Genomic DNA, 20,792 nt, shown 5'->3' with positions numbered 1-20,792 from the left:
GTGATCACACAGTCGTCCGGAAAAGCTGATACTCTCATGCATGCTTCAGTGTTGCTTGCCTCGAAGCGAGCATAGAAGTTATTTAGCTCGTCTGGTAGGCTCGTGTCACTGGGTAGCTCGCGGCTGTGCTTCCCTTTGTAGTCCGTAATAGTTTGCAGGCCCTGCGMATGCGTGTGTTTGTGTGCGTGCGTGTATGTGTGTATGTGTCTGTGTGTAAAGCGTTCCCAAAACAAAAGCAACGTCCCAATGGCTTAATGACACAGGCGATGAGTCAGATGCATTAGATATATACATAAATAAATGAATAGGTCTTAATATATTAAATAAAACCCTCTACAACCCAGACAGGTCAATCAAGGCTAGAGTGTAGATCAGTGGTAGGACTGGGCAAGACAGGGTAGGGCCTGCATTTATCATCTGTGTCATTAGGCATCAAATGTTTGCTCTTGGTWACGCAGATACGGAGATAGACAACCTCCTTCCCACTCCTCTGGTAATCCATTTATTCTTGCTGTTTAAACCACTATATTTGAGATGATCACTGGTTAATAACAGGTTGTTCATAGATCTACACCTGAAAAACTGTTTGTTTGAGTTGATTGAATTCGATTCCACTCGTGAAAACTTAACAACATGCAGTGCTCGCGCCGGCTGGAGAGGAGAGTAATTCAGGAAGACCCTCGTCGGGGTTTCATTAAAATGCTGCTGAACTAGGAAGAAGTTTGACCAATACAATGAGAAACTATTACACACGCACACACATGCCAGACCACATCACGGACACACCATATAAGAGCGTTATTGCACGGAGGACAACACACACAACACACACACACACACACACACACACACACACACACACACACACGACACACACACACACACACACACACACACACAACAACAACAACAACAACCCAGGGAGGGACATTTATCTCTCTTCCATGCAGTGTCTCTTCTTCATCTCTACCCAGAACTGATGGGACTCTTAATCTCTGACTGAAGGTGTGTTAAGGATTTAGACTGGACTGTGCCTAGGTAGTAGACTTTCTGGTGAAAGATCTGGCTCGGGACAAAACGTGCCATTTGATGTTGCCTTTAAAGAGCCCCATGAAAGAAGATGCGATTTGGGCCGTCCATAATATCAGGCTTTTCTGAATTGTGCCTGATTAGGTGTAAATCTCATTCCATATATGACTCTTTCTCTCCATCTCCGTCCATTATTTTAATAATGTTAATAAAAAGACGACCTGGTTGATGATCTTGATGCTGTCATTTAATCCAAGGAGCAGGTAAACAACGTCGTCGATGTTTAATCTTAATATTTGTCTCTTTAGCCTAATGCAATACTTCAATCACAATGGATTAAGGTGAAGAGCACGCACTGCCCATAACATCAACAAGCATCCCACCATACCAGACCATGGTTCACTATCATCTAAAGGTTTGTGCCATGTCATTATTTTAATCTCATCCCATGCTCTTTAGATCTGCTAAGAGTATATTAACTCCTCTCATCACTCTATCCAGCAAATGTTTGTCACGCTCCAGCAGGCTATTCCCTGAAAGTACATGTAAAAATCTGCATGGCACACACACATACACATACACACACACACACACATCACGCACACACAAACACATACACACACACACGGCAGATAGCCTAACACAGGGGTATTCAACTCTTACCCCACAAGGTCAACTCTTACCCTACCCACCTGTTGTCCCAGGTSTCAATCAGTCCCTGATTAGAAAGGAACAATGAAAAGAGCAGTGGAATTGCCTTCGAGGTCTAGAGTTGAGTTTGAGGGGCCTAGCGGTTAGAGCGTTGGGCCAGTAACCAAAATATCGCTGGTTTGAATATCCGAGCTGACAAGGTGAAAAATATTTTGATGTGCCCTTGAGGAAGGCACTTAAMCCTCATTTGCTCCAGGGGTGCCGTACCACTATGGCTGACCCTGTAAAACAACACATTTCACTGCACCTATCTGGTGTATGTGACAATAAAACAAAACAACACCAAACTCAATGGTCCAGCAGCAGCTGTGTAATCTATATTTAATCTTACCGTCTGTATTGTAAGATATTCAATTATCTTGCCCAAGTCATTTCCACGTGGCTACTAGTCTAAACTCTCGATACAGCTACCATCATCACACCGATGTTGACTGACAAATGGGGACAACCATTGTCCCCTGCCTCTATTCTCTCCAATAAAGCCAACACTAGCTACCTCAAATCCCCCCAAGAGGAGATTGCCCTTGGACTTTTAGCTCCACCGTCATTGGGCGGTTCCCTGGCCTGGATCCTGTTGTGCCCTGCTTATATCACACGACACCTCCCCCCYACCCCACCCTTACCCCTGGCTGCACTGCTTTCTCTGTCGAACCAAGGGACACACAGCTGGATCGCTACCGACCGAATCTCCCTCTCTCTCTCTCTCTCTCGCGCGCGCTCTCTTAGTAGTCAGACGTGTTTGTCTTGAGTTCTGCTACTCAGTTTGGYCCTTGTTTGCCTACCACGACACCACGGCAGCATGAGAACGCTACTGGACAGCAGCTGGATAAAGTTTGGGCCAGCCGGCAGAGGGTCCATCGATTGGGTGACTGGGTCACCTTCTCCCCCCATGGTGGAGAGACAGTTACAGGTAAGGGATCATCAGCTTGTTGTTACTGAGTGAGTCTGATTCAGTAGTTGTCTTTACATATAGACTGCTGTGAGACCCAGATATTTTTGGTAGGCAACCTGAGTCCTGGAGAGCTGCAGCAGATTACTTTTTTGCTAGACACCTAAGAGTAGGTAGGTGGCATACTGGTTTAACAATCTAAAGAGCAGACTGAAAATCATTATGAAAAATACTTTTTTAGGTGGATTGTTTATATTTTATATGATCTTTTATTTTTCCTTACTGGAAAGGTACTTCAGCCAGCCTCCACATACTGTTGGCTATACAGACTTTTGCAGGCTACACACTCTTGCTGTTGTTAGTTGAGTGCCTTAAAATAGTCTTGGATGTCATGACTATGGTGAGTGCTTGTGAGTGCAGTTCATGTCAGGGCAATGGCAAAGGAAAGCTTTTCGGGACTTTCAGCAGAGTGGAGTGATGTTGATGGGTCTTTAGTCAGTCATCCAGATGAGGATCAGCGTTATCTGAGCACTGAAACCGATTGGTCGGGTGAATTTGGGACACTGATTGTGTCAACAGGGGAATATAACACTCAGGCAATATCAAAAGGCATAAGCTCTATTGAGCCTCTGTAGGATATCTTGATTTCACAACCATGTATGTTCAGTTTTGAGAAGATGGAAGAGGATCAACACTGATCCGGTGGAACACATTACTGATTTTCTGATTTCATATCTTCAAAATAGTCCTGAATGTATTTTATGGGAATCCTTTTTCTGTCCTTTCAATTTACGTGATATATTAACCCTTTCCCCTTCAAAACCACCAGGGCTACAACTGGAATGATCTGAACCTCAACCAGGAAGGGAGGTCAGAGCTGCTCCTCTACGTGGTCCTCCCCGTCACCTCCCTCCTCATGCTGGGCCTCCTGGTACTCCTGGCCTACTGGAGGTGCTCCTCTCGAAAGCTCAGCCTGGCCCAAATCATCACCCTGGACCTCCAGGACCCCGAGAGCAGCGTTGAGTTCCTCTCCTCGCTCACCAGCCACGGCGAACGCCGCACCAGCACCAGCTCTGACATGTCGGACAGTGTGTTCGTCATGGTCTACCTGCCGCCGCCCTACGAGGAGACGMTGACCAAGATCACGCGTGCYRCCAGTCTGACCAGCCGGAAAGAGTCCATGAAGATAGAGGACCTGGAGGCCCGCCTGTGTCCGGAGATCAAGTCCAGTGGACGCTACGTGTGACTGGGGAACACTGGGAGTGTTTCTCAAATGGCACCCTATTCCCTATATAGCCCACATAGGGCTCTGGTTAAAAGTAGTGCACTATGTAGGGAGTAGGGTATATGGTATAATTTCTGACTAGAACTAAGAGATTGCTTTTGAAGGGACTCAATATAGCAAGCTCTTTAGAATAAGGGGATTTCAATGGACTATGTAAAAACATCAGACCTGARTTCATCTTTTGTGGGTACCAGCTTTCTACACAGAGGAGTGAGCAATTGCATAAAAGCTGGAAATTGCATTGACTGGCTGTACAGGATACAGTACATCTAGATTCTCTAGAGAGGACATATGCTGACTATGTACAAACCGTAGGTTACAGTAGGCAAATAAAACTCCTTCAACAATACAAAAAATAAAATGCAATTAATTTGCGTTGTTTTTATCTCCTAAATGAAACACGTGATCCCCATTTTTACTTCCACACATTGTATGAGCCATACCATGCTTTCAACCCWCCTGTATCTGTGTTGTTTTAGTTTGGTCCCTATTTGGAGACTTAAGAATGTCAATGTGCAAAGTGCAAGAATGTTACAGAAGTCTTATATGTAATACTGTGTGTCATTTGAATTTTATTTGAATTGTATTTATATGTAAGAAGGTACAAAGACCTAGCCTGGGCACCATGTCTTTGACAGGAGTGACAAGGAGTGGAATGTTAGCAAGACTGGTACCCGGACTTACAAAGACCTTCTCCAGGTTAATAATTCCCTTCATTACTTGGAATCACATCATGAATGTACTCCTAAAAACCTCAGACCTGATACGTTTGATAGACTACATAACAKATATGCATTCTAATTTACAAGTAATATGTTTGTACAAAGTGTTATATTGTTTTTAAATAAAGAATAAGAAAAATATCTTAGCCATGGTTATCGTATTGAAGATTCCGTCATCACCGAAGGTTGCGAAAGTTATAATCCCATGCTGCCCCACTATGGTACTACTTGGTCATATCATGTAGACTACTAGTGTAGAGGTGAGCTCTCCTTCCAAACACCTGCCTTACATTACAGCTATGGTCTTGCTGCTTTCTGAGCAAGATTGTCAAGAAGTGTTAGAAATGTCCAGGGGTCAACTAGATTTTTTTCTTAAGCCAAACAATCTCAGAAGCAGCTACAGCATTTCAATTTCTACTCTTTGTACCATTTATTTTGTAAATGATCCGTTTCAATAAACTGTTACGGCTCTCGTTTGGTGTGGAAGAGTGACCAAGACGCAGCGTGGAAATGTTCATTGATATTTAATATATAAAAACAATCAAAACAAAATAACAAACGTGAAAGCACACAGTTCTGTCAGGCAGAAACACTATAACAGAAAACAAGATCCCACAAAACCCAAAAGGAAAATATACAACTTATATATGATCCCCAATCAGAGACAAAGATAGCACGCTGCCTCTATGATTGGAGACCACACTCGGCAAAAACAAAGAAATAGAAAACCAAAGACTTTCCCACTCCTGCCCGTACCGTAGTCAACTCCGCTCTTGCAATGGACTACATAAAAACCCCAATGCTCATAACAGGGCATACCTCAAGGAGTTCTCTTACCAGGTCAGAGAGAGCACTTTGACAACTACGAAACTAGACTATTCCATGGAAGTGTTTTTGTTGACCTTATATTTAAAGCCGCCGTATTAATTGCCCGTTATTTTATCACCCAATGGGTATATGCTGTTTAATTAACCAATTATTTTGAAAAAAAGTTTTCTACTGTCATAAATTATCGCTAAAAGCCCAAAATTCTAAACATACTGTATTTTCAGCAAAGTAAATGTGTTTATCTAATCAAAAACCACATGTTAAAAACACAGATTTTCAGGCTACACCATAAAACAATAAAATGGATGGTTATTGGTTACATTGAGAATCAGGCTACTCTAGATGGATTTAAAGAAATATATCAGAAATAAAATAAAAGTCATACATTTAGTCTATTTAGAATAAAAAGTCATGCAAAATACATAAAATAGACTATGTTTATATTTCAAATAAAAGTTTACAGAGAACATTGTTTGGTGCCAAAACATAGCCTCTGGTAAGCTATAAATACACATCCTGTATCCCAAAATGGAAAATAAGACATGCTATTAGACAGGCCACGCATGTTGTCTGTTTGGGATCTGAGGTAGGCTTTGTTGTTATATCTGCCTCCGTGTAAATGTGTGTGCGTCCATACGTTTGGTTTGTGTGGATGTGATTTCTAGTATCCACGCCTGCGACAATCCTCCATCCACAATTCTTTCGCAGTTTTTTTTCTTACGGAAAAACAAACCCCAGAACCAGCCGCAACCCTTCTTCTTCTCATTCTCCTTTTTATTATTTTCCTCCTCCATCATTGCCATCCATCCCTTCATCCAGAAGGTTTCGGGTTCCTGTGAACAGAGTTGGTGAGTGGAAACTACAGGCACCTTAATTGGGGASGACGGGCTCATAGTAATGGCTGGAATAGTGTCAATGGAATGGTAWCGAACACATCAAACACACGGTTTCCATGTGTTTGATGCCATTCCAGTTACTCCAATCCAGACATTATTATTAGCCCACCTCTCCTCAGAAGCCTCCTGTGGTGGAAAAAACCCTCAGGAAGCCATCACCATCTGCAACCGTTCAATGCTGAAGCTGCAGCTCAGTACAGGACAGACAACGTTCAAATTGACTGATATTATCAATGAGACAACACAGAATACCGTGTAGCTTACCTTCTCAAGTGGGGTGAGGAGTAATCTTCATTCTGTCAGCGCTGGCTTTCTCAATGCAAAGCTCCAGCTTGGTCTTGTCTAGGGGACATGGAAATGTGACAAGATAGGACATTTGAACGGAAGTGAAGAGTTCAAGTTGTTCTTGTCCAACTGGTTAGCTGACTGGTTGACATGTAGCTGTTTACTCTACATGCGATTTTGTTCGTGAAATTGTGATGACAAGAAAATTGTGGAATACAAGTCATTTACAGGAGACTAGGCCTGATTCTGAATGTACACCACACAGTAGCAGTGTCTACCTGTATCATCCGGGGTTCTGGTCTCTCTCTTGACGGGATGTTGATGCAGTATGGCCGGTCATACCCTTCTTGGTGTCCTTGGCGAAGGTCAAGGTAGGCTCAGGTGAGCCATGATCTCTCTGACCATGATATCGCAGACCAGCAGAGACTGTATTTCTGTGTGTAGCTGGGCTTTACCAATGGCCACTCATGGAAAGTCATGAAGTAATTGCTCCTGATTGACAGTGAGACGTCTTCTAAGAATGTGGCCATCTTGTCCGGCTCATCGTTGAGATTCCTCAGAGTGCGTAAGAACAGTCTTTGGTTCTGGATTTCAATGCCTCTTTCTGAACCTGGATATGTATGTGCTCTACATCATAATTGCAAAGTGGGACGTCTTCCCATGAACCGTATTGCTGCTTGATTGTACATGATCTGGAAGACAGAGTCAAAGACTTTCCTGACAAGAATAAGGAACAATATCAAGGTTTATCACTTTGGTTTGTTCCTCTCGGTCTCCTTCGGAGCCTGTTCTTGCACAGGCTTTCCACAGTCCTTTGTGGTTGACCGAAAACATCAGTCTGTGGGAATTCTTTCGCTGTTTTTTTCTTACGGCCAACACACACCCAGAACCAGCCGACCCTTCTTCTTCTCTCTCTTCTTCTTCTTCTTCTTCTTCTTTTTTATTATTTTCCTCCTCCATCATTGCCATCCTCCCTTCATCCAGAAGGGTTCGGGTTCTTGTGAACAAACAGAGTTGGTGAGTGGAAACTACAGGCACCTTAATTGGGGAGGACGGTCATAAATGGCTGGAATGGTGTCAATGGAATGGTATCGAACACATCAAACACACGGTTTCCATGTGTTTGAGGCCATTCCAGTTACTCCATTCAAACATAATTATTAGCCCTCCTCCCTCCTGTAGTGGAAACAAACCTCAGGAAGCCATCACCATCAGCAACCTTTCAATGCTGAAGCGCAGCTCAGTAGGGACAGACAACATTCAAATGACTGATATTATCAATGAGACAAAACAGAATACGTGTAGCTTACCTTCTAGTGGGGTGAGGAGTTCTTCATTCTGTCAGCGCTGGCTTTCTCAATGCAAAGCTCCAGTTTGGTCTTGTCTAGGGGAAATGGAAATGTGACAAGATAGGACATTTGAACGGAAGGGAAGAGTTCAAGTTGTTATTGTCCAACTGTTTAGCTGACTGTGACATGTAGCTGTTTACTCTACATCGGATTTTGTCGTGAAATTGTGAATGAAAGAATTTGTGGAATACAAGTCATTTACAAGAGACTAGGCCTGATTCTGAATGTACCACACCAACAGTAGCAGTGTCTACCTGTATCATCCGGGGTTCTGGTCTCTCTCTTGACCGGGATGTTGATGCAGTATGGCCGGTCATCACCCCTTCTTGGTGTCCTTGGCGAAGGTCAAGGTAGGCCTCAGGTGAGCCATGATCTCTCTGACCATGATATCGCAGACCAGCAGAGACTGTATTTCTGGGTGTAGCTGGGCTTTAACCAATGGCCATCATGAAAGTCTGAAGTAATTGCTCTGATGAAATGAGACGTCTTCTAAAATTTGGCCATCTTTCCGGCTCATCGTTGAGATTCCTCAGAGTGCGTAAGAACAGTCTTTGGTTTTGGTATTTCATGCCTCTTTCTGAACCTGGATATGTATGTGCTCTACCATATCATTGCAAAGTGGGACGTCTTCCATGAACCGTATGTGCTGCATGATTGTACATGAATCTGCGAAGACAGAGTCAACGAACTTTCCTGACAAGAATAACAGGAACAATATCAAGGTTTGTCACCTTTGGTTTGTTCCTCTCCGTCTCCTTCTGAGCCTGGTCTTGCACAGGCTTTCCACAGTCCTTTGTGGTTGACTCGAAAACATCAGTCTGTGGGAACTGCTTCAAAAAGGCAGCCTGACTGACGTTGAGAGCAAGAGGATTATCAGGTATTGTGTTGCTTGATGTTACAACCTCTTCATCGTCTTCCGCAACAAAGTATTTGGGGTCGATCCAGACTACATCTCTGTTGGAGGAAMKAGGCAGAGAAACACGATGGATGTATTCCAACATGATGTGATCATTCAGGTGGAAAGCCTTCTGGAACAGTGCCAGTTTCCCGACCCGGGACCCGTAGTGAATGTAGATGGTCTTCCTAAGGTCCTCGGGTAGGGCTACTGCAAAGAGCTTGCTCTCCATAGCCTCTTCGCAGCTCCTAGCTATTGGACACTGTGGGCCGAGGACWTGAAGCGGATAGGTGTCACTGATGCCCTTGTACACCATCAGGATCCCCTCACAGATAGCGCTGGGGATGGTGGAGATGATCACCACCGTGTCCTTCATGGCAACCATTTTTTTTTTTTTTTGATTGTCGTGCCAAACTGATGTATCATGGCACTCTGCATGTGCAACACTGTCTGCTTCATGTTGCAGAAGGGGGGGGGCACAGATTTTCATCTACAGAAATACCTGGAATCTTCCTCAAGATGTTAAAAGCAACGGAGGCCATTTTAACGACCAGTAAGAGCAGAGCCTGTTGGTCAAGCTGTTTAGTACCGTGTCCGTTCATTGGATGAAGTTTAGATATAAACTTCACTACGAAGTCACTGAATAGTTCTCCACTAATGATAAATCTAGCAGGTAGAGGACAAATGTTCACCATATCCTGACTAATACGTCTCTCCTCTTCGTTGGCAGCATAAATAACAGGCACTGTCTTAGCAATGCATAGACCTACGAGATKAACAATGTACCTTGTCAAGATGTGTGACCCGATTCCCAGTGCTCTCGCCAGCACAGGTTTTGGGCTTAGCACCTGCTCCAGGTTGTTGATGACAGCCTTAGCCACCTCATAAGCGTCAATGCACTGCTGACCGTTAGACAGCTCCTCCTCCTCAGTGACCTCGACCCAGGSAATAGACCACAGAAGAGCTTGGGTGTYGTTGATGATAACAAGTGTCTCCAAATAGACTCCCCCCTGAAAGGCTTGGGGATCTACTTGAAGAAGCACGTGGGTGATGATATGCTTGACGGTGGAACCAAGTACCACAATCTGCTTCAGCATGATCTTGTATGCAGTCTTCATCGCGGTCTCAGTGTCTGTGAGGGCCGTTTGGAGTATGGGACATGTGCTAAGGTCAAGGGCCTCAACCGTCTTCTCCTTCACATAGAATAGAAAGAGRGGCATTGTAATGTMTTTACTACCTATCACGTCTTGTAGTGTATTTCTTATTACATGTACAGGTWTAGTACTACACTTAGAAAAAAGGTGCTATYTAGAACCTTAAAGGRTTCTTCTGCTGYTCTCATAGACAACCCTTTGAAGAACCCTTTTTGGTTTCTACAGAGGATTCTATATGGAAACGAAAAAGGTTCTACCTGGAACTAMAAAGGGTTCTACCTGTAACCAAAAAGGGTACTCTTATGGGGACAGCCAAAGAACCCTTTTGGATCCCTTTTTTTAAGAGTGTAGTATACAACAAAAATGCACAAATAAAGGATCCAGTCTTACCTTGTCTACCTGGCTCTCAAGGACCTTCATGACATAAAATTCTGAGGATGAGAGAGAATAAGGGATCAGGTTTGCAACGAGGACTTCAGCCTTCTTCTCCTGGGCTTCTCCATCTGCCAGCAGGCTGTCCATGACCTCCCTGACCKCTTGTGGAATCTCCACCTGGGTCTGGCTGAGGAACTCCACCAGGAGCATCTCATCTGACCTGATCTCAGGTTGGGCCTGTTTCTCTGGGAGCATATCTGCTGTGTCGCCACTCATCAGAACTGCAGAACCAAGAGGCTCAGGGGAAGAAATCGATGGCTTGGCCTTGTCAGTCAGGAGCTGCTGCCCCTCCATGGTTACCTTCAGAAGGAAGAGAGGAAGAAGACATTAGTTCAWACTGTTCCTTTGTGAACTAAAGGTGCAATAACAGGTAAATAAACAGTCTATGTGGGTGGTAGCAATGGTATACTACATAGCAATGGTGTACTATAGTTTAGGGAATGGAAAAGTATGAGTATACCTCTCCCTGGAGGCTGGTGACATTGGCTTGGTGTCACGCTCAGCTCTCTATGAACTTCCTGCTCAATCTCATGGAGTCTCTGGCGACCGTTCACCTTCAGCATCTGTACACACAGTAGGAGTTTAATATTAGCAGTGGAATCACACAGGACATTTTATTTTATGGTCATGACAATGTCATTTTGTTCAGGATATCACAGATTTATAATGAATGTGGTCAGCCCAAAATGTATTAAATAGTAAAGGAGAACATCAAAACAGATGCATATACACATGAGAGCTATTGTACAATTAATGGCAAACTTACCTGCTCATCAAGGTAACAATCGACCCAAGAAGACCCTTGGATGGATGTAGTCATCCATATTTGCTCCAAGTTATCCCCAGGAGACCAGTAAGCTAGAAAATATTTATTTATAGAAAACTGAACTAAAACTTCAAAACTGTACTAGAACTAAATCCTAAATAAGAGCTAAACAATCAAGCAATGCAACCAACATGAGTGCTGTATTATAGCAGTCTGAATTCAGAATACATGTGTATGAATATAGAAGTATAGAATGCTCAAATATAGAACTTTAGAATCTTTGGCAAACATACAGTGGGCTCCAAAATTACTGGCACCCCTGACTGGCAATGCACAAACAATACTTAAAAAAATATAAACAATATAATTATGGAGATAAACTCAAAATACCAACATGTGAGAAATACTGTACTTTATTTATGTTTCAATGGAACCCACCAAAATCATACAATTATTTAATACAAAATACATTTCACCAAAATCAAGGTTTCATAATTATTGGCACTCCTCATTTAGTAYTTAGTGCCACCACCTCTGRCAAGGATAACAGCATGGTCTTTTCCTGTGATGTTTGACAAGGTTAAGGAACACATTTGGAGGGATTTTGGACCATTCCTCTATGCAGATCCTTTCAAGATCCTTCACATTCTTGGGTTTGCGCTTATCAACTGCCCTCTTCAACTCAGCCCACAGGTTATTGATTGGATTGAGGTCCGACGACTGAGATGGCCATGACAGAACATTGATTTTGTTGTCACAGAACCATTTCTGCGTGGATCTTGAGGTATGTTTTGGGTCATTGTCTTGTTGGAAAGTCCACATACGGCCAAGTCCCAGCCTTCTGGCAGAGGCAACCAGATTGTCAGCCAAAATTGCCTGATACTTGGTGGAATTCATTATGTCATCAATCTTAACCAGTGCCCCTGGACCTCTGGAATTAAAACAGCCCCAAAACATCACTGACCCACCACTATATTTAACCGTGAGTATGAGATGCCTCTCCTTGTATGCATCTCTGTTTCGACGCCAAACATGCCAATGCTGTATCTGACCAAAATGTTCAATTTTGGTCTCATCTGACCAGAGCACCTTCTTCCAATCATAATTGAAATGACGTTTGGAAAACTCCAAGCACTTGCATCTGTGTCTTGGGGTCATTAAGGGCTTTTTTCTGGCAACCCTTCCAAAGAGCCTGTGGTTGTGGAGGTGGCGTCTGAGTGGTGTCTTTTTAAACCTGGTGACCCCAAGACGCCACCAAGGCCTGCAATTCTTTCACAGTGATTCTTGGGGATTTTGTTGCTTCTCTCACGATCCTCCTCCCTATCCTGGAGGGCAAAATGCATTTGCGTCCCCTACCCGTGAGGCTTTCAACTGTTCCATATCTTTTGAATGTTTAAATAATTGCCTTGACAGTGCTCAGTGGTATATTCAATCGTTTGTGGATCTTCTTGTAGCCATTACCAGATTTATGAAGGTCTACRACCATCTGYCCCTTTTGAACTGCCAGTTCTTTTCTTTTCTTCATGGTGTTGGATGACAAAKGGATATTGCATGCGTGTTACCTCATTTTTATACCCTAGTGAAAAAGGAAGTGATGTAATGGCTCAATATAGTTCCTTAACACTTAGATAAACTTAAATAAGTGGAATTTAATTCCTGGTTTAATTTTGGTAGATGTTATTTACAATAATATTTAAGGGTGCCATTAATTGTGAAACGTTGATTTGGAGGACATTGATTTTTAATTAAATCAATAAATTATTTTGGTGGGTTCCATTAAAACATTAATAAAGTACAGTATTTCGAGTTTCTCTCTATAATTATATTGTTTATATTTTTTTAAGTATTGTTTGTGCATTGCYAGTCAGGAGTGCCAGTAATTTTGGAGCCCACTGTATATGTCACCACTAGATGGTTCAAGTGAGCAAAAAATAACCGCGGCAAGGATAAGTATTCTGAAAGAACGGTCTTCATTCTGCCTAGTTGTGCCTAGTTGTCACAGTTGGCTATTTACTCCATTGTTTACAAACAAATCATTTACAATTTAAGTACAGTTCTGAGACCCCATGTTTTTAAAATATAAAAGTATTTTTGTTTAATGAAACACAATAATATATTTTCAATAAATTGTTTTWTTTCATAAAATAATGCTTCCGCGCAAATGAATGACAGGTCAATAATTTTATTCTTAACATCATACAAAATGATTTCCAACAACCACACAATACAGTAACATACATTAGTGCTCAATAAAACCTTGAATATGAACAGACATCAGATACAGTTCAAATGTATCACTAGCTGGTAGGGAATTGGTAATAAAAMTKGCTGTCTTTATAAATTATATTAGTTTTTATACAATACGTAATGAACCATAAGGAAAACATTGGCTAGTAGGAACGAGAGCTATGTCAGTGTTCAGTCCTTCCCAATAGTTACTTAGATTTGAAAACATTAGCCGAACATAACACAATGTAAAGCTAACAAGAAGTCATGTTAAATCCTTTAATCAACGAGAACATGTTATGGCCAAAGTCAGTACTAGAACAGTGGCTTGTCTCTGTTATGTTGTTTCACGACTGGGGCCTGCCACTGGGCTCTGTTGAGAAAACAACACCCCCACAAGGCAGTCAGTAGCAGCGCTGGCAGAGGGCTCCTCCGCTCCCAGACACAACAGCCTGTGGTACCTAGCCTGCGGAACCCAGCACAGCACCCTGGAACGAACACACACGGTACTTTTTAATTTGTATTAATTTCACCTTTACTTAACCAGGTAGTCTAGTTGAGAACAAGTTCTCATTTACAACTGCGACCTGGCCAAGATAAAGCAAGCAGTGTGACACAAACAACAACAGAGTTACACATGGAATAAACAAACATACAGTAGAGAAAGTCTATATACAGTGTGTGCAAATGARGTAGGATAAGGAGGGTGAGGCAATAAATAGGCCATAGTGGCAAAATTATTACAGTATAGCAAATTAAACACTGGGGTGATAGATGTGCAGAAGATGAGTGTGCAAGTAGCGGTACTGGGGTGCAAAGGAGCAAAATAAATAACAATATGGTGATGAGGTAGTTGGATGGGCTATTTACAGAATGGTTTGCACAGGTGCAGTGATCTATGAGCTGCTCTGACAGCTGGTGCTTAAAGCTAGTGAGGGAGATATGAGTCTCCAGCTTCAGTGATTTTGCAGTTCGTTCCAGTCATTGGCAGCAGAGAACTGGAAGGAAAGGTGGCCAAAGGGGGAATTGGCTTTGGGGGTGACCAGTGAAATATACCTGCTAGAGCGTGTGCTGCGGGTGGGTGCTGCTATGGTGACCAGTGAGCTGAGATAAGGCGGGGCTTTACCTAGCAACGACTTATAAATGACCTGAAGCCAGTGGGTTTGGCGACGAATATGAAGCGAGGGCCAGCCAACGAGAGCATACAGGTCGCAGTGGTGGGTAGTATATGGGGCTTTGGTGACAAAACTGCATGGACGTCAAATTCGCATCACCTGTGCTGTCCATTTGGTCGCCACATGAGGGCGCCAAAGCACTATCCTCTACATTCAATTTGCTGAGTAGAGTGTTGAAGGCTATTTTGTAAATGACATTGCCGAAGTCAAGGATCGGTAGGATAGTCAGTTTTACTAGGGTATGTTTGGCAGCATGAGTGAAGGATGCTTTGTTGCGAAATAGGAAGCCGATTCTAGATGTAATTTTGGATTGGAGATGCTTAATGTGAGTCTGGAAGGAGAGTTTACAGTCTAACCAGACACCTAGGTATTTGTRGTTGTCCTCATGTTCTAAGTCAGAACCGTCCAGAGTAGTGATGCTGGACGGGTGGGTAGGTGTGGGCAGCGATCGGTTGAAGAGCTGGCATTTAGTTTTGCTTGCATTTAAGAGCAGTTGGAGGCCACGGAAGTAGAGTTGTATGGCATTGAAGCTCGACTGGAGGTTAGTTAACACAGTGTCCAATGAAGGGCCAGAAGTATACAGAATGGTGTCGTCTGTGTAGAGGTGGATCAGAGAATCACCAGCAGCAAGAGCGACAACATTGATGTATACAGAGAAAAGTTACTCTTAAGTATTCTTTAAACGTCAAAGATGAAARAGTGTTGCGTAGCGATCTGAATGTGACTTTGTACCATTCGTAGATGTCATCTTTTATGGGTTCAGGCTGCGTTTGGACCCACTGACCGATTGACCACATCTTGACCACATTGCCTATAGCAACCGTCTCCCCTTTACCCTCTCCATCACCCCGCTCAGCAGGCTCCTCAGGGACTTCCTCGTAGCACAGGAAGTAGCTGCTCGAGAAACACACACACAGTCACACAGAGGCAGTGAGAGATGCCATCTGATCAACTGTTCTTAGGCCTGAATTCCAAAATGTACATTGTCATCGAACATCTGTTCAAAAGAGTCCCAAAGTTTTCTTGGCACTAATATTACAATGATGGTTAAAGTAAGGCATAACATGCCAGTAAACACTTTCTCTACCGCCCCCCCCACTCACTACTCTGTCTCGGTGGCTCGYTCTTTCCCTGCTACTGGCCTGTCCTCCTCTGGATGTCCCTCCTTCTCGCCACCCGTTTCCTCCTGTAGGCTCTCGCTGGGTCTCTCCACATTCCAGCGCATGCGTTTGTACAGGCCAGTGTGGACCCCAGCCAGGTACGGGGCTAGACGACAGTACCTGTATATGGACAGTCCCACACGGTCCATCTGACACTTGCCAATGTAGAAATGGGAGACACTRGAATGGAGAGAGGGAGAATGATAGATACATAAATGGTTGGATGAAGGATTGTGGAATGAATGTCAGACGAATAAGGGTTGACAAGTCCATGCATCTGTCCTCTATATATTTGGGTCATACTCCACAATGTTCCATTTGTGGATCTAAATACAGGTATTCAAGTAGGTGTTGGTACATATCGTCGCTGTCAGATGAAAACCTTGCAACTAAAATCGTGTTGAAAGCACTAACTCTCCTCAATGTAATCTGAACGTTTCATGACTCTAGGACCAATTTTTTTTATTCAAAACAGCTTCAGAAATTTCGAAATGTAATGTTTGTTAAAAATAATAATAATATGGGAGTTTTTTCAATTTCTTGAAARGTGTCTGTTTTGGAGATTCGTTTTTTACCCGACAGCAGCGATATGCGTTTGTATGTGCATCTGTGTGTTTGTGGTGGCTCACAGCCTTCAGATGTTATGTTGTAAGTACCAGAGGAGGCTGGTGGGAGGAGCTATGACGAATGGCTCATTGTAATGGCTGGAATGGTATAAATGAAACGGTATCAAACACATCGAACATATGGAAACCCATGTTTGACTCCATTCCATCTATTACAATGAGCCCATCCTCCAATAGTTCCTCCAACCAGCCTCTTCTGGTAAGTACAGTACCTGGCCGGCTCAGCCTCCTCCAGAGAGAGAAAGTCAAAGGAGGCATATGTCAAGACCAGGTGCTCCAGCCTCGCACACAGCTGCTGGGAGAAGTCTAACAACTGGAGAGATGGACAAACACATAAATACAGACAAATACACACACTACTGCATTGTCGGAACTAGAAGCACAAGCATTTCGCTACACTCGCATTAACATCTGCTAACCATGTGTATGTGACAAATAAAATTTGATTTGACTTACTCAATACACACCACTCTCAGTCTACAACATCTCTCTTGATCCTTCTCTATTAGTTCTCAAACCTCCCATAAGCCTATATTCTTGTCCAGAGTTGATTCACAGAGACATTTATGTTGGTTTGAAGTGTAGAATACATTTAATATCAATAAAGASTGCAAAGGGAAGGGATCACTGCCGCTACCTCACTTTCCAACTAAGGTGCATGAATTGAGGATAGAGCAGACACTGTCACTCAATAAAGAGTGACAGTTTTGTCCTACCCAGATTCAGATGAGTAGGGTTGAGTTTCGAGGCTCTTACTCGTGAGCGGATGTACAYGGGTAGAGGCGTGCGCTGGGGCAGGGTGCTGCGAGCGGTCGACTCCAGGTAAGTGAAGTAGGGCTGACAGGTCCGCAGGAAAGTAGGCACCACACGAGCAAAGTGTTCCTTCTGCAGAATGTCATACCTGCAGACAACACACACACACGGTTATGTCACAGGACAGGGCTTCATTATGCATTACTTCAATCATTTGATAAATAATAAACAATAACTTGAAACCCTACTAGATGTAATTGCATAGTTAAGCTGCACTATTCATTGACTCACCTAACCTCTACCTATCAGTATCTTAAACTGCATTAACAACTTTCCTGACTCTAACGTTACCTGTATACAAGGTTTGTATGAAACTCATCCGCCTTATTCAGCAGGTACTGAAATTGCTGTTCAATGGGTCTGAGCTTCTGATCCATCATGTTGATATCCTGGCATGACGACATGGACGTCAAATTCGCATCACCTGTGCTGTCCATTTGGTCGCCACATGAGGGCGCCAAAGCACTATCCTCTACATGCGCCACAGAGTCTGAGAAATTTCGGGCAATTATTTGTTGACTTGAGTTTGATTAGCAGAGTCAAATCAAATTGTATTGGTCACATACACATGATTAGCAGATGTTATTGCGAGTGTAGCACGTTTTCTGTGTACATAATTATTAAGCTACCTATGCATTTTGACAGTAACTCACCTGTGTCTGGTGATGATTCAGGATTATTTTTCGTCTCCCCCTGTTCCATGCTTTCTTTGTAGCCTCAATACAGCTAAAAGGAATTGACATCTTAAACTATAAATGTAATAACATGTATATAAGAAACTATGTCAAGATGTTACTATTCCCTCTGCTAAAATATACTGGAATGCAGCCCTAGGACAAGTGAACTGGAAAAAAGTATCGCTGTTGTCTGGCAAATATTGTGTATCTAATAAGGTGAAAGAAGTATCATAGAAATTAATTAATAGAATCTAGAATCTACCATAGAAAGACCATTATTATACACAGACTCAAAATAGTTACTGATAACAAATGTGTATTTTGTGGTTGTGACCCAGAAACTCTTGACCATTTATTTTGGGACTGCTCTTATGTCAGAAGATTTGGGAGTGAATTAGAATATTTTATTTGAAAAGAAACGACAATTAATATTAATTTGAGAGACTCTTGTTCTTTTTTTGATCCAAATGATATGGACCCTGATTTAACTTTCATTCGTTTATTTTTCATGTCCGATTATTTGTYCATAAAATKAAGTGGGCAGAGAACAAACCCCTCTACACATTGTTTAAGATAGAATTMAAATATTATTTTGAAATTATCAGTAAGTGTAAAAACCAATTAATAATAACCCATGTTCGCTTTCGGTTGAAACCTCGAAATCATTCATCCTTCATTAGCTAGCTAGCTTTAGCTTGTTAGCTAGCTAGCAACTGCAATTTAAGAAACGGTTTTCTTGTGTGTTGTATTAATTGAACACTTCACAAGTTGTTACAACTTTCTGAGGGTACTTAGCCAGTATTTTCACGAGTTGAGGATGGTTAGCTATTAGCTAACTAAGTTACACCTACGCCACTTTCCCCACTCCTCCGAATCGTTGTAGAGCTCATGTGTGGCGCCTTGCACCGTCGGTCCAAGAACTTGACAAGTACGGTTTTCAACCGGTCTCAGTCTCCAACCTCCTCTCTTTCCCTTGGCTTCTACATCTGACGCTCAGCACCGTCTCAACTGAATTTGTCAGTCTGCAGGCTAGCCTAGCGCGATAACTACTACCGTGAACGCGTGAAGCTACCACTAGACAAGAGCGAGCGGAGCCCTCTGCTGGCCGAAACATGCACAAAACCTCTTGACAATTATGTGGGCTTATTTATATACATAATTGGAGATAGACAACAATTCTGCCTATGGAGACTAATAAATAAATTATTGCAAAATTACAAAAATTACCATATATCTTACACCACTGTCATTGTCAAGCCAAATATCATCGTTTGTTTGACAACACTGGTATGAAAAAAATATGCTTTGATTTGTCAATATTAGTATCCATACTAGCTACATGACTAAAGTTATTCAAACTCTATTATACTAATTCTGTTCTAACTATCAAAAGTTCAGAATGTGAGTGTGCGGAGTGCAGACTGATGACAACCGGCTCGACATCGATTGATGGCTCTTTCGGTTCTTGCCACCAGAGGGAAACATTGATATATAAAACCTCAATGAATCAACGTGATTTGGGTTACATTACATTTTAAATTTATTAGAGATTTCGTGTGATCAGAAAATGTATTAATCTCCCGGCGTGGTCACTGTGCGCTGTTGTAGTTGACGTAATAGTGTATGTTGTCATGGCATAATATATAAGCCTATGACGCAGTCAAAAAATTATTAAATTGATTGGCTCAGTTGAGTTGATAGTTTGCATAGGACAGTCATCCTCATGTTCAAAGACATTACTTTGCCTGGACAAGAAATTCTGTGTAACTGTAAGTATTGTATTTAAAATGTTCAAACATTTTATAAAAAATGTATTTGTTTATTATTTTTCTATCGTTGTACAGGTCCAGTCTGAAGGACGTCTTAAAATAAAATGGGTAAAAGTCAGAAACGGTTGAGGAGAGTTCGTCTAAAGGTAAGTCTCATATATGAAGAAAAACACGTTTATCTGTGTGTCTCCGTAATGGGGATTTTGTTGTTGTTGTAGTACAACCATATGCCAGGGTTTTTAACACCTCTCCTAGAGGACCCCCAGACATTCCATTGTATTCCACAGCTAGCACACCTGATTCAACGTGTCAACTAATCAAAATCTTGAATAGGTTTTAATGAGATTTGCTTGTTTAGGGCTACAACAAATTTGTGAAACGTCTGGGGTTCCCCAAGGAGAGGGTTGAAAAACACTGGCCTATGCAAAAACAGACTGATATGCTTTATGGTTGGAATGGAGGACTCAACATGGAGGTCTCAAGTGTAATTTAGTTCATTTTGTACCTATGCCCCAGGCTGGGACCCTCCAAGCTAGTGTTGGAGAACCGGTGCCCCAGACAGACGACCATGATGGACCAAGGCTGCTAGCACTGGTGGACTGCACCAAGAAGAGCCCCCTAAAGGTTAGAAATTGCTTTGAGTTTTGTTGCAAAACATTTTGAACAGTTCAGAGTGAAATACGTATCGTTCCGTCTTGCTGAACGCGCCCCTGGTTGTATAAGGACGCTTTGTTTTGAAATATGTCATGTTCTGAACCAGAAATTTGTTTAAAACGAGATAATGATGTGTGGGTCACTTACTAGTTAGAACCAATAGCATTGGAATTCTGATTCTAATTCTGATTCTAATTCTAAGGTTAACCCTTATGTGACATGTCACTTAGTACCACCATGCCTATGGTGAAATAGGTGGTTTCTATGGTGAAATGATTTTGCTGCTGTTGATGTTTCTCTCAGAACTTTGTGCCGAAGCCCCCACAAGGCCCCAGGCTGAGCCATCAGGCCAAGATGGCCAAGGCCGAAAAGAACGCCAGAGAGGCCATTGAGCTCAGAAAGGCTTGGGAGGCCAATGCAGAGGGGAAAAAAACAAGCCGCCAAGTCA

At 42.5% G+C, this 20,792-nt stretch overlaps 2 protein-coding genes across 2 annotated transcripts; one reads left to right on the top strand and one right to left on the bottom strand.

The window, feature by feature from the left end:
* Window positions 1–2,438: 2,438 nt before the first annotated feature.
* Window positions 2,439–3,961, top strand: LOC112068037 (small integral membrane protein 28). Its single transcript, XM_024135032.2, has 2 exons — window positions 2,439–2,650; window positions 3,459–3,961. Exons 1-2 carry the CDS (start codon window positions 2,540–2,542, stop codon window positions 3,873–3,875), a joined length of 528 nt encoding a protein of 175 aa, XP_023990800.1. The 5' UTR covers window positions 2,439–2,539; the 3' UTR covers window positions 3,876–3,961.
* Window positions 3,962–13,571: 9,610 nt separating this feature from the next.
* On the bottom strand, window positions 13,572–19,041 carry LOC112068036 (UPF0575 protein C19orf67 homolog). Its single transcript, XM_024135030.2, has 8 exons — window positions 18,773–19,041; window positions 17,898–17,970; window positions 17,536–17,734; window positions 17,188–17,332; window positions 16,644–16,744; window positions 15,749–15,985; window positions 15,378–15,539; window positions 13,572–13,958 (listed from the first exon to the last, which is right to left on the bottom strand). The coding sequence occupies exons 2-8, from the start codon at window positions 17,944–17,946 to the stop codon at window positions 13,808–13,810; spliced, it is 1,044 nt and encodes a 347-aa protein (XP_023990798.1). The 5' UTR covers window positions 17,947–17,970; window positions 18,773–19,041; the 3' UTR covers window positions 13,572–13,807.
* Between the last annotated feature and the right edge of the window lie 1,751 nt (window positions 19,042–20,792).

This window comes from Salvelinus sp. IW2-2015, unplaced genomic scaffold (assembly GCF_002910315.2).
Source record: "Salvelinus sp. IW2-2015 unplaced genomic scaffold, ASM291031v2 Un_scaffold19, whole genome shotgun sequence".
Classification (NCBI taxonomy): Eukaryota; Metazoa; Chordata; class Actinopteri; order Salmoniformes; family Salmonidae; genus Salvelinus; species Salvelinus sp. IW2-2015.
Note: the sequence above shows the minus strand (reverse complement) of the source record. Positions and strands in the feature narration are given on the sequence as shown.